The 14,040-nt window shown below is 39.7% G+C and overlaps 1 protein-coding gene across 1 annotated transcript in view; it reads right to left on the reverse strand.

Annotated features, from left to right (window-relative positions):
• Positions 1 to 14,040, reverse strand: part of LOC146627592 (neural-cadherin-like) — a 116,748-nt gene that overhangs the window by 57,596 nt on the left and 45,112 nt on the right. Inside the window, exons 3-5 of the mRNA XM_085359024.1 lie at positions 8,620 to 8,845; positions 4,033 to 4,237; positions 2,760 to 2,871 (exon numbers count right to left, since the gene is read on the reverse strand). Coding sequence (XP_085215150.1) covers positions 2,760 to 2,871; positions 4,033 to 4,237; positions 8,620 to 8,845 — 543 coding nt within the window. The remainder of the gene's footprint in view (positions 1 to 2,759; positions 2,872 to 4,032; positions 4,238 to 8,619; positions 8,846 to 14,040) is intronic.

A 14,040-nucleotide genomic window follows, 5' to 3' on the forward strand; every position in this document is an offset into this window, starting at 1 on the left:
TGAGATGTGATCAGCTCATGAATATGTTGACATCTGTGTAGATCATTATCTCTTTATGGCCTTGCTAAACATGCGATAAATCACGAGCTATGACAGCTACTATTACTTGAACAGAAACGGTGCCCTTCCAGAATGATTACTATCATTTGACAATACGAGCTTAAAGACAGCAAAAAGACAGAGTGGAATGCACAGTGTTTGTGTGTGGATTTGGAAATGATTTTATTCTGGGGTAATTATAGAGAAGAAACAAGTATAGATTGGTTTCCAATGTGTGGTGTGATTTTCTCTAAGAGTATAGCCACAAACACTGTGTGAGTTTCACTTAAAATCCCTGTTTCATGCACATCCCCTCAAGCTTATAACAATTGTCTACTGCATATTCTTTTGATGTGTGTATTTTCTGTGTGTCAAGTATCTGCACCAGCAAGCAGCCTGTGTGTGTCAGTGCCATCTGAACATCTTGTAATACATTTCCAGACAGGTAATTCACTACGCACCCTTTGCATTTAACTGTTACAGTGTGACTGACTCATTAAAAGGTAAAGACAAAGTGAAAGGGAAGTAAATCTCCTTTGAACCTTGCTGTTACTGGCTCAGTCTGCACAGTTTCTTTTATCTTCTTCAATCGAGTTTAGCTATAGTTTGGTCCATACGTCTTTGGACAGTGATACGTTTTTCTAAGTCGGTCTATGTACACCACCACAGTGCATTTTAAATCAAACAATCAAAATGTGATTTTATACACAGTCCTACTTTTTCAGAGGCTCAAAAGTAATTGGACAAACTAACATAACTATAAATAGATAAATTGTTTCAATACTTGGGTGGAAAATCCTTTGTAGTCAATTACTGCTTGAAGTCTAGAACCCAGTGGCATCACCAAATGCTCTGTTTCCTCCCTTGAGATGCTCTGCCAGGGATTTTCTGCAGCTGCCTTCAATTGCTGCATGTTTGTGGGTCTCTTTGGCCTCGATTTTGTCTTCAGCAACTGAAAATCATGCTCTATTGGGTTGAGATAAGATAAGCTATTTGGCCATTAAAGAATATCCCATTTCTCTGTCTTAAGAAACTCTTGGGTTGTTTTTGTGGTAGCTTTAGGTCATTATCCATTTGGAGTGTGAAGCACCATCCTATCAATTTTGCTCAGAGAACAGGGCTCTTTAAACTTTAGAATTAATTCTGCTAATTTTATCAGTAGTCACATCGTCAATAAACACCTGACCCGGTTCGACTGGCAGCAACATATTCCTCCACCATGCTTGACAGATGATGTGGTATGCTTTGGATTGAGAGCTGTTCTTTTTCTTCTCCATACTTTTCGCTTCCCATCATTCTGGTACAAGATCGTTATGGTTTCTAAAGTTTTTTTCCCCCAGACTGTGCTACCTTAGATGTGTCCTGACAAAGTCTAATCTGGTGTAACCACTGGTTCCCACCATGTTGTAAACCCTCTGTATTTCCATTCATGAATTATTTATTCCCTGATTGTGGACTTTTGTGTTCTTGACTTGTTTGTATATTGTGAAGAAGACGCACTGTAATAGACATTTCATTCCATCACTTTGACATTTTAGTTACCTGTGCAGTTCACCAGTTTAAGTTACCTTGTTAATCTAAATTAGGGTGGTTTTACAGAATGATACAGTCCTATAACTGCACTGAATATCAGCTATAGTCCTGTTGCTGCATAAAGGTCTCCCTTTTATACTTCTGCTTTTCAACCCTTTAAGATGACACTTTGTCTCCATTTTCTTTTCATCTTTGATTCCTCTGCTGCCACCACACTGGTTATGTTATTTTTTTCTCGGTGCATCGGTTTGTATTGGTTGCCATTGTCTCCTGCCACTGGCTTTGCAGTGCCAACAGTCTTTACTGCTCCAGGCTGTTTATTCGAATGTTTTGAGATTAAATTTGTTCCATTTTTCTCAGTCAGAATGCACCAGAAACAATTGCCCAGCTTGAGATTCCCACTGTAGCCAGTGGGGTAAAGAAGTCCCAGAGGCACAGCAACATTTGACAATAACTAAAGAGAGAGCAATGTGAAAGGCCAAACAAATAGCCCCGAATAATGTTTTGTTTTGGGGTTTGTTTTTGCATATTATGTGGCGTGTTTAACATTTCAAGGGTTAACTTTGTGAGTTAAATATCACGCATGGTGAAAGAATCCCTTTCAGATAGTTCTGTATCTGTGGCTGTGGCTAAATGCTGAATCTCATACATACAGAATCCCAAAACACTCAGATCTCATGAGTGCAGTTAAAAGAGTAATTTTAATCACCAGCGACAGTGGCAAAAGTGTGTGAGAGATACAGGGTCATGAATTATGAAGCAAACAACTGTATCTGATTAAAAACACACCACACTCTGTTTCTACACTTCCCTCAATAGGTTTCTTAATTAGTGTGTATTTTTACAAGTTAAGCAGTGATGACAGCAAAACATATTCTTTCAACCTCATAATTAAAAATTATAAGCTAGACCCATGCAGTAATAGATAAACTGCCATTATTCATACAAAACGTAATAAATCAAAATGTATGGTGGGTTTTTTTAGCAGCTACACTGGTTCAGTATGTAACAGATTATGATGTAAATACAAAACACTGTCACTGGGAAACTCAAGGTCAGACGAGAAACTCTTCTGTTAAAATTCAGTTGCTGTTTTACCCTGGGAAAAAGTTACTTTTTATAAAGTTTCTTTCTTTAATTCAAAAAGAACCAGATGGATGTGACATATGGGGTCAGAGGATTCTCACCCTGCAGCAGGGATGTTGCCGTGGTTACAGTCTCGGGGACTCCATCCACACTATAGATGGACTGAAGAAACTCTGGGACACAATCATTCTCATCCGTTATCAACACCTGAACCTGATTAGTGCCGGCGTGATGGGATAAGAGAGGAGAGGAGAGGAGAGCAGAGGAGAGGAGAGGAGAAAAGAGGAGAGAGGAGAGGAGAAAAGAGGAGAGAGGAGAGGAGTCATACAATCAGTATATAAGAAGACAAAATTAAGCTTTTGTTATCAACTCTCAATTCTAGAAAACAACCATATGAAGGTTTCTGTACAGGAAGCTGACCCGAAAACTTAATCTAAATTGCATTTTATAGCTCCCCAAGTTGCCAGTTCAACACATTCTTTATCTTCCACTCCATGATTTTCTTGAGTCAAAAATAGAAATGTTCTTAGCATGTGTGTGCCTCACTGTGCGCATTTGCGACAAAGGCCCTTAGTCGCCCCTCCACCCTACAAGCTCCCTGTCACCACTGTGTGTAAAGTGTGAAGTGACAGCTGAGTAATAGTCCTGAAATAGCTGGGATAGGTTTTCCCAGTTTCCATCTCTTATTCCACAACATGCAGCTGAGCAGAAGGAGGTTGTGCCCGCTAAATCTGCGGTACAAAGTAAGAGGCTGACATGATAATTGGGCAACAAAATCTTTTCAATTAATAATTGAAATCACGCTGCAGTTGTAAATAATTTATCTAGAAATATTCATTTATGAAGGATATTTTCAGATTTTGATTTCTTGTGCCTAAGAGGGTGCTATATTTTGCAGCGTTCATCTCTAGATAACAATTGACAAAAAGCACTTAGTGTGAGACACGAAGGCGAAGAGTGAAACCGCAGAACAAAACTTCACTTGGGTCACCAGTCTACTTGTTAACATTTAAAAACCATTCAGGCGTGCCACTGCTGTAGACAGTTGCAAACTATGCTGCTCCTCTTTTGTGGTTATTGCCAAGCAGTGTGATGTCAACAGGTCACTGTCGTTAACCGTTATGAGCTATTTAGATGAAAACCTGCCTGCCTCGGAGTGTTGTGGCAGTCCAGTGGGAGAGCGCGACAGACAAAATCATCCAAACAGCAGAACATATTTTGTTATTTCATTTAATTCTCCAAAGTAATAGTAAATGCCTGAGTCGCAGTCACAAACATCACAGTGGACCTCAGCTTTGGCCTCAGATTACAACAGAGCTTGAACTCTTACATGACTCCTATTTGGTGCCCGTATCTCTGTCTAATTAAACTAACCTCTGTTGCAGCGCTGAGGCTGCCTGGCTCTTCACTGGCTCGCACCATCAGAAGGTAGCGTCGCTGGTCATTCTCATAATCCAGTGTCCTGGTCAGGCTGATCTCCCCCGTCTCCTGCTGAATGCTAAAAAGGCTACTGGGATTGATCAGCAGACTATAGCTGATTTGCTGCTTCTGGAAGGAGATAGCAAACACCACCAGGAAGCTGTAGAACAAAGAGAAAGCGATTAAAAGAAATGGAAAAAAGAGTCTTTATTGTTTGATTTTAGCTGCAGCCTTGTTGAATTAGAATCGAAATCCTCTTCTCCTACATCAGCACTGTGCTGTAATGAAATCAATTATTGTATGGCCCATTGGCTATGTGCTATAAACACAGTCAATCAGTGATCGTCAGTTCTGTGTAATAATATGATACTATTATGTAGATATCAGTGTTTGTTTTGACAGTGAAGAGAGTTTGCATTCCCTAATAGTGTGTGATGATAATAAGTCAGTTCGTGCTTGAGTGCACTGCTGTGAACAAATGAATATTTATTAACAAATTCTTAACAAGTTATGCTTGAGCTCTGACACCTTTTGTGTGTTTTTATGCATGTCTGCATTCATTATTGTAGGACTTGTGTCAGCAGCTTATGTCATAGCAGAGCTATACATACTGGAATTTCAGTGATTTACATTATTATGCTAAAGTCTGCATGTGTAACTGTCCTCATGTGAGTCACTCCGTGAGACAGCACATCGTCTCATGCCTGCATTCATCTTAGTCTTTGTTAATTTACAGAAATTAAGTGTATTAAAAATATGTCTTCTATATTGTTGCATTTTTAATGTTGTGCTTGCAGTATTGGGCAATTAAACTTAGACCCCCGGAGAGCAGTCATTTTGGTTTTCTACCTTAGACCCCCGCGGAGTCATCATTTTGCGTTTCTACCTTTAAAAGCCGGAGAGCAGTCAGTCAAATGCTGGAGTCATTCATATGTATATTAGGTCGTTACCTAGGAATTCTGGAGGGAGGGGAGTGGTGGTGAGTGATTGAGGGGGTGGGGGAGTGGAGTGTTTCAGTTTGCCATCTTAGGGAGAAATCAACACATGTCCTTTGTATGTCCTTTGTTGCTGACATTTATTGATGAAAACAGTACAAAAAACCAACCATTTGTACACATATTTACAAATAATGATAAAAAGTGAGTGAGTACATTTCAACATTTTCAGCAATCACTCACAATCCTGGCACTGCCACGGTATCTGTCGTCTGCATTTACCACATGTGTACCTGTAGCAGTGAACACATCGCACAGTGGCCTGATTTTTCTTGCATCTGTGTTTGACCTGACACGTGGCCCTTTTTCCAGGGCTCGGTGTGGAGTGGCATACCTGAGTGGTGAATTCATTGCGATCTGTCTGTCTAGTGGATTGAGGAATTTCCCTGCGAATCTTGTTGACTGTGCCGAGGATGGTGGTTTTCCGTCCAAGAAGTTTTTGCGCAAGTGAAAGCGATGTGAAGAAATTGTCCGTGGTAACATTTCTGCCCTTGTCTAGGAATGGTTCCATCAGCCTCATTACTACATTTTCAGAAAGTCTCTCCCCAGTGGGACGATTGGGGTCCTTGCCAAGATATGGGAAGACATTGCAAATGTACTTGGATTTTAGGTCGCAGGCCACCCAAAACTTGATCCCAAACTTGTCCGGTTTACTTGCAATATACTGCAGGAAACAGCACCGAGTCTTTGATGGGAAAAGCTGTTCATCAACGGTGATATGTAGACCAGGGTTGTAGCACGTGATGCAGTTGGTGACAAATGATCCCCACACACTGGAAATTGCAGCGAACTTGTCAGTCTTTGCTCGATCACAGCGGGTGGACTTGTCATCAAAGCGTAGGTGTTGCATGATGTCTTGGAAGCGGTTTCGTGCCATACAGGGAGTGCAGAATTATTAGGCAAATGAGTATTTTGTCCACATCATCCTCTTCATGCATGTTGTCTTACTCCAAGCTGTATAGGCTCGAAAGCCTACTACCAACTAAGCATATTAGGTGATGTGCATCTCTGTAATGAGAAGGGGATGCAGAGGGATGCAGCAGTCTCAAAATTGCAAAGCTTCTGAAGCGTGATCATCGAACAATCAAGCGTTTCATTCAAAATAGTCAACAGGGTCGCAAGAAGCGTGTGGAAAAACCAAGGCGCAAAATAACTGCCCATGAACTGAGAAAAGTCAAGCGTGCAGCTGCCAAGATGCCACTTGCCACCAGTTTGGCCATATTTCAGAGCTGGAAGAAGTCTGCATCCTTCAAGAAAAACATGATTTTCATGCAGGACAATGCTCCATCACACGCGTCCAAGTACTCCACAGCGTGGCTGGCAAGAAAGGGTATAAAAGAAGAAAAACTAATGACATGGCCGCCTTGTTCACCTGATCTGAACCCCATTGAAAACCTGTGGTCCATCATCAAATGTGAGATTTACAAGGAGGGAAAACAGTACACCTCTTTGAACAGTGTCTGGGAGGCTGTGGTTGCTGCTGCACGCAATGTTGATGGTGAACAGATCAAAACACTGACAGAATCCATGGATGGCAGGCTTTTGAGTGTCCTTGCAAAGAAAGGTGGCTATATTGGTCGCTGATTTGTTTTTGAATGTCAGAAATGTATATTTGTGAATGTGGAGATGTTATATTGGTGTCACTGGTAAAAATAAATAATTGAAATGGGTATATATTTGTTTTTTGTTAAGTTGCCTAATAATTCTGCACAGTAATAGTCACCTGCACACACAGATATCCCCCTAAAATAGCTAAAACTAAAAACAAACTAAAAACTGCTTCCAAAAACATTCAGCTTTGATATTAATGAGTTTTTTGGGTTCATTGAGAACATGGTTGTTGTTCAATAATAAAATTATTCCTCAGAAATACAACTTGCCTAATAATTCTGCACTCCCTGTAGTTCCAATTATCTGTGGGTTTCCCAGGTTTGCTGACCAGCAGTCATTTACACTACCTTTCACCCCAATAGAAGCGTACGCTGCAGATGGAGAGCCAACGGCTAAGGCCAGGAGAAGTATCTCGAGTCGCCTTCAGAGCTTCCTGTGTTTCATCACTCTTGACATGCTTCATAGCATTCAAGAATGGACTATTCAACATGCACAGCAAACGGAGCATGTTCATTGGTTCATGGACCTCCCTGAACTAATGGCATTTATTGCAATTGTCATCTTGCGGGGGGTTTACAGGGTTCCATCGGTAAATGACTGCTGGTCAGCAAACCTGGGAAACCCACAGATAATTGGAACTATGGCACGAAACCGCTTCCAAGACATCATGCAACACCTACGCTTTGATGACAAGTCCACCCGCAGTGATCGAGCAAAGACTGATAAGTTCGCTGCAATTTCCAGTGTGTGGGGATCATTTGTCACCAACTGCATCACGTGCTACAACCCTGGTCTACATATCACCGTTGATGAACAGCTTTTCCCATCAAAGACTCGGTGCTGTTTCCTGCAGTATATTGCAAGTAAACCGGACAAGTTTGGGATCAAGTTTTGGGTGGCCTGCGACCTAAAATCCAAGTACATTTGCAATGTCTTCCCATATCTTGGCAAGGACCCCAATCGTCCCACTGGGGAGAGACTTTCTGAAAATGTAGTAATGAGGCTGATGGAACCATTCCTAGACAAGGGCAGAAATGTTACCACGGACAATTTCTTCACATCGCTTTCACTTGCGCAAAAACTTCTTGGACGGAAAACCACCATCCTCGGCACAGTCAACAAGATTCGCAGGGAAATTCCTCAATCCACTAGACAGACAGATCGCAATGAATTCACCACTCAGGTATGCCACTCCACACCGAGCCCTGGAAAAAGGGCCACGTGTCAGGTCAAACACAGATGCAAAAAAAATCAGGCCACTGTGCGATGTGTTCACTGCTACAGGTACACATGTGGTAAATGCAGACGACAGATACCGTGGCAGTGCCAGGATTGTGAGTGATTGCTGAAAATGTTGAAATGTACTCACTCACTTTTTATCATTATTTGTAAATATGTGTACAAATGGTTGGTTTTTTGTACTGTTTTCATCAATAAATGTCAGCAACAAAGGACATACAAAGGACATGTGTTGATTTCTCCCTAAGATGGCAAACTGAAACACTCCACTCCCCCACCCCCTCAATCACTCACCACCACTCCCCTCCCTCCAGAATTCCTAGGTAACGACCTAATATACATATGAATGACTAGCCAATTTAGCTTCCACTTCCAGCATTTGACTGCTCTCCGGCTTTTAAAGGTAGAACGGTAGAAGCCTGGAAATCCCAGTGTTAAACATACCGAGGCAGCAATGAAGAATCTGACACAAAGTGTTTGCTGATAACCAGATGGGAACAGATGAAGATCTAAAAAGGCCTGGCATATGTGTTTAACAATAAATGATTTGTAAAGATATAATAATTTCAGCTTTACAGAATGAATATAACACAGAAGAAGAAGAAAAGCATTTTTCATGATATTTTGCTCCTAATATGCAGCTGGAACGTATCCCTGAGTATGTTTATAAGAGGATGCAAACACAGGCAGTACTCACGGCTGTCCCTCAGGTGTGTTTTCTGGTATTGAGATGGCATAGCTTGTATTGGTGAATTGCGGCGCTCTAGCTCCCGCCACCACAGAGAGCATGGCAGGGGCACTGCGGCTCCCCATGCCGTCAAGGGCCACCACGCTTAACAAGTACTCCCTCTCCCTCTGAAGTACCAGCCCTGTGGTCACCACCTGGCCTGTCTTCTTGTCAACAGCAAAGCAGCCATCACCGCCTACAGGGAAATACAATGACATTATTTTCCACAACTGGATCCAAACCAATGCACGGGCGATCGCCTGAATGCAAACACAGAAATGTTTCCTGAATAGCCTTTTGAAAGGGATTTCTGTCTTACTGTGTTTGTGGAATTAAGATTTATACAATCTGTTAAGCTCTAATAGAATTAATAAATATGATTTATGTATAAACACATTTAATTTTATTCATTCTGTGCAATTCCTTAATCATAATAGTCAACAACTGTTGTCACGTTTAATCATTTTTGGACTTTTTACTTATATTAAAATCATTTGATAGTTTATTCACTGTCAACAAGAACTTCAATTATTTTTAACTCTTATTTGTTTTTAGGCAGTCTGATAGATATTTAACAGCAACTGCATTTTTCATTTCACAGACACTTTGGACCAAAGTAATGAACTAATGACAGGAAATTGAAGGTAGTGTAAAAGAATTCAGATCATAAACAGTTTAAACTCTTAAAAATTACATCTTAGTTACTATAAAGCATGTTAGTATATACCTTAATGTATATTTGCTCTTCACATTTAGATGTCAGAATCACAGCATACTGAGAAGAGAAGGGAACCAAGCACAGATCCTTTAGGGACCCCAGATGCCATGACCCCTCACTTATTATTTTGAAAGAACACCATGTGAAACTAAAGAGCAGCTCTGTGCTCAAAATGACGATAAGCTTGAATAGAGGGGCCAGGAATATTTGGTGGCTCATCAAAAACCTCATATATATATATATATATATATATATATATATATATATATATATATATATATATATATATATATATATATATATATATATATATATATATGTATAAAGTCAAAGCACCGGTTCTGCTCGGTGAGAATTGATGACTGGTTCAGGTCAGGTCTCACTGATATGACTTCCATTACTGACGGCAGTGCAGTGTCAGTTGAAATTTCAGCCTTGGTCCTCAGTAGTTTGCTTGTTCTCAAGGCTTATACTGACAAAGAAGCCTTTCCAAGCGCTACATTTTAAATTGTAAATAGCGATTTTTCATATTCAAAAATATTCATATTAAAAAATAGCCAGAAAATCTTTTCTGTGGAATTTAGAAACTAAATTACAGCTGACTTTTTATTTATTGACCTTACACCTTACCTTACAGTTTTAAATTATTTAACCCTTGTATGGTGTTCGGGTCTGTGAGAACCGTTTTCAGTTTTTTTCAAAAGAAAAATTAAAGAATTAATTATTTTTTCAACCTGAAATTCATTGGCTTTGGCTTATTTTCTGTGAAGAACATAAATCCGAACTAATTTTCAATGACCGCATACTGTACCTCCCCCCACGCATTTACATTACATACAAGGTGTTTGGGTCCACTGGACCCAGGTCTAATAAAAGTGTTGAAAGTGTAGGTCCTGTGTTCCCACACTCTGTCTTCCTCCTTTCTGGTGCTGCTGATAGTGTTTTCTTCCCCTCCTGCTCGCGCACAAAGTTGCAACATTGTTGAAAATTCAACTATAAACACCGTCTGCTCTTACATTCCCGCACATTTTACCCTCTTTCTTGAGGGATCCAAATTTTATTTTCTCATACCCTGTCCCACCTGCAAATTAGGGGCATAATACTATAAATAAGACTTTGCCAGTATGGTTCTTTATCACAACTGATCAAGTTGACAAAAGATTATCTGCTGCGAGGGCCATCCAATTGATTTTGGAAGAGAGAGAGGCTTCTGATGATGATGTTGACAAAGAGGTTTCAGAATATTTCGCATTTCTGAAAATTCAGAGTCTGACAGTGACTTTGAAGAAGAGGATGAGGTTGAGCACCATTTAGTAACAAAACGAAGATGAGTACCCCATCTGCAGCCAGCTCCAGGACCAGAACAAGCCCACCAGACAGCAAGTGAAGAAATATGGATGTCAATAACTGGTGAAATTGAATGGTCTTCTTGCCCAAGAAATGAGCCACCCTGCAGAGCTGTTACTGTGATAAGCCAGGGCCAACACGGCTGACAGTTACTCATGTGCAGGACATCAAGTCTTCATTTGAGCTTTTCATCCCAGATTCCATCCAGAAAAATTTTCTGGATTGCAGTAATCTAGAAGGAAGGTGTGTTTTTGGAGAGAGGTGGAAGGAGATGGACCAAATTCATCTAAGAACCCCAAAGGCCTACTTTGGGGTTCTTATCCTTGCAGGAGTTTTCAGGTCCAAAGGGGAATCGACAGAATCCCTGTGGGATGCAGAAACCAGCAAGAACCTTTCCGTGCATCAATGTCTCTGGAAAACTTCCACAAAATTTCCAGGATTATCCGTTTTGATAACCGAGACGACAGACCAGCTCGACGGCAGAGAGACAAGCTAGCTGCCATCAGGACAGTGTGGGATAAGTGTGTGCACCACCTCCCCCTGTTTTACAACCCTGGGCCTAATGTCACCATTGATGAGCAGCTGATCCAATTTAGTTGTGAAACATGTTGCTTCACGTGTAAATGTGTTGTGTCTTTCCACTCACTCCACTTGATTATAACTGATTTATTTTTTTATAACATTTTATTTAAAAAAAACAAAAAAAACGAGAAGCACATTAATTCATAAATGTGATCTAACAAAGGTAAAGGGAAAAAATTAACCATGTTTGCTGTTCATATGTCTTGTAATTGGGATGAAGTAAACATCTGTTGAGTAATTTAACATAAAATTGTTTGATAGTGTTAATTTGGAAAGCCAAAACTCTAGCGGGTCCACCAGACCCATGAACACTGGCTGAGTAACAAAAATACGAACACCACACAAGGGTTAAATATGTTTTATTTTATTCTGGTATAAATTGGTCATTAATAATATAAATGGGGGTTAGGAATAATTGTTGTTTTATTGTTGTTTGCAACAAACAAGTGTCAGAAATGGAACTGAGGATCAGTTTAGGAATGAGAAGGTACATGCACATCTTGCACTTTGTGTTGTACTATCTGGATGACCATCGTGTAATTAAATAAATTATGATTAAATTCTTGTATAAAAAGAAAATCTTAGAGCAGTAGAGGTTCACTAATCTGCAAAACACTGCATCTACAAGTTGTGGAACAACTTCAGAATAATGTTTGTCAGCACAATCTCGTGAAGGCTTTGAATATCTCATCATCTAGCTCGTCTACAGTAAATAATATCATCACAAAATTCCAAAATTCTGGATAAACCCATGTGTGCAAGCTGAAAATCAGTCCTCAGGATCTTCAAGCTCGCAGCCAGCACTGCATGTGCTCGAGGAAGATTCCAGAAATCACTATTTGTGGACACAGTGTGCCATTCCAAACTGTGTCCACAAATACAGGATAAAGCTCTATCATACAGTCTTCTTCAGTTCAGAACGGAAGAATCCTCTTGGATGATATAAGAAACGTCTTCACAAATCAAAAAGAAGTTCAGCCACCTTCCTTTAAAGCACTTGAGATGATACGCAGCGGTAAACACGGCTCTGTTCCAACGTAACTGAGACATGCGGCTGCCATCAAAGCCAAAATGGCTTTATTTTTTTATTAAAATGGTACATTATCTACATTTAAACATTTTAATTTATCCTGTTTAATACTGTAAATAAACTAAGGGGTTATGAAATGTTTAAATGATTGCATTCTGTTTAAATTTACATTTTATGTAGTGTCCCCACTTTATGCCTTGGGGATTGCAGTAATTAATAAGTTTTATAATATTCAGGCTGTTGACAAATGTTATAAAATGCCAAATCCAACACTGTGTTCTTAATTCTCTCAATAATGTGACTTAATAATATGAACCAAGCCAACTTGTAAATATTGGAGACAAAGATTTTTAAAATCACACAGAAAAAAAGCCATAAAATAGGCAATAAAAATGTATTAATACACAATGAAGTAACAGAACAATGCATATGGGAATGACTCAAAATGAACCACGGTGCTAATGTTTATTGTAACAAAGGAAATGTCTCCCTTTCAGCAGTATGCCTTAATGACTTATTGATGGGGTTTTTTAAATTATTTTGGAAATATATGGAGGTTTTGGGATCAGAGGAATAAATCAGGCAGTGGTTACACAGGTTTGATAAGATTTGTTAGGATTGTGAGAAATATAGCGTATGACCAAACTCCTTTTTATATACTCTTTAGACATTCTTAGTTATGACTTTCACCTTCTAAACATTAGTAATTATACTGACGAGTGGCTACTTTTACTTTCCAATTTAAGTTTTCATCAAGCTACTCAATTTCTATTTTCCTTAAGTTATAAAACATTTTTGTCTGACTGCGGTGTTTGTAGAAATTTTAATTAGCAGCTATGGAGAAATGTTTTAATTACTGAGTCCCATTGTTGTTATGATCATCCTGCCATTGGTTTCCCACTCTTCCACAGACTGACAGCCGGTAGGAGCAATGCATCAACAAAGGTATCAGTGTGCCAAAGGCAGTGAAGGAAGAATGCTAGCAAGTAAACATGGAAGTAATCAATGTAAGACTCTAAATATTTTAAAAAAGATGGGTGAAAAAATCCGTCCAACACTATTGTTAAACCACAAGGATGCACACCATGCATTAGGATGAGGAAGGCTGTGTGTAAACATAACCAAGTGTTTCTATACAAAAAAAAAACAAAAGCAAAAAACTCTGGAGGGCACTTTTTTACTTTTTCTGCTGCCGTTGAATACTAAAAAAAATTGGGTCAATCAGGGTGACACTGATCAACTGAAGGCTGGCTACTGTCATCTCATCTCATCTTCAAGTTTTTAAAATTAAGCACAGGATAAGAGGGTCGTTTTTTACTGTTTTTTTTTTTAATCTAGTTCTTTTAAGTTTATGTTAGCTGCTTTGACAAATGTCGCTGCTTATATGAGTTCTCAGCATAGACAAGGGGCGAGACAAAAACAAGGGCCGCTTTGTAGTATTTGTGGTTTAAAGTCAAAACGTGAAGCTGTGCGATGTACTAATGCGAGTCAGAGGGAAGTCAGTAGTGTTTTGTAAAGCCCCATTGGCAAGATTAGCACATCCCCCAATCTCTGACATGTGAACAAACCTCTATCCCCTCAACCACCAGGGGGTCTACTATGGCAGACTTCCAACAGCCAAATGCGTGTATGAGTATTTTAGCGTGTGTGTCTGCAGAATTTACTCTGCGTATGCAACATGGAGAATTAGAGAGATAGATAGAGTGCATGATAA

This window comes from Diplotaxodon limnothrissa, linkage group LG7 (genome assembly GCF_057381915.1).
Source record: "Diplotaxodon limnothrissa isolate DT_005_m linkage group LG7, D_limnothrissa_male_GT1.1, whole genome shotgun sequence".
Taxonomy (NCBI): Eukaryota; Metazoa; Chordata; class Actinopteri; order Cichliformes; family Cichlidae; genus Diplotaxodon; species Diplotaxodon limnothrissa.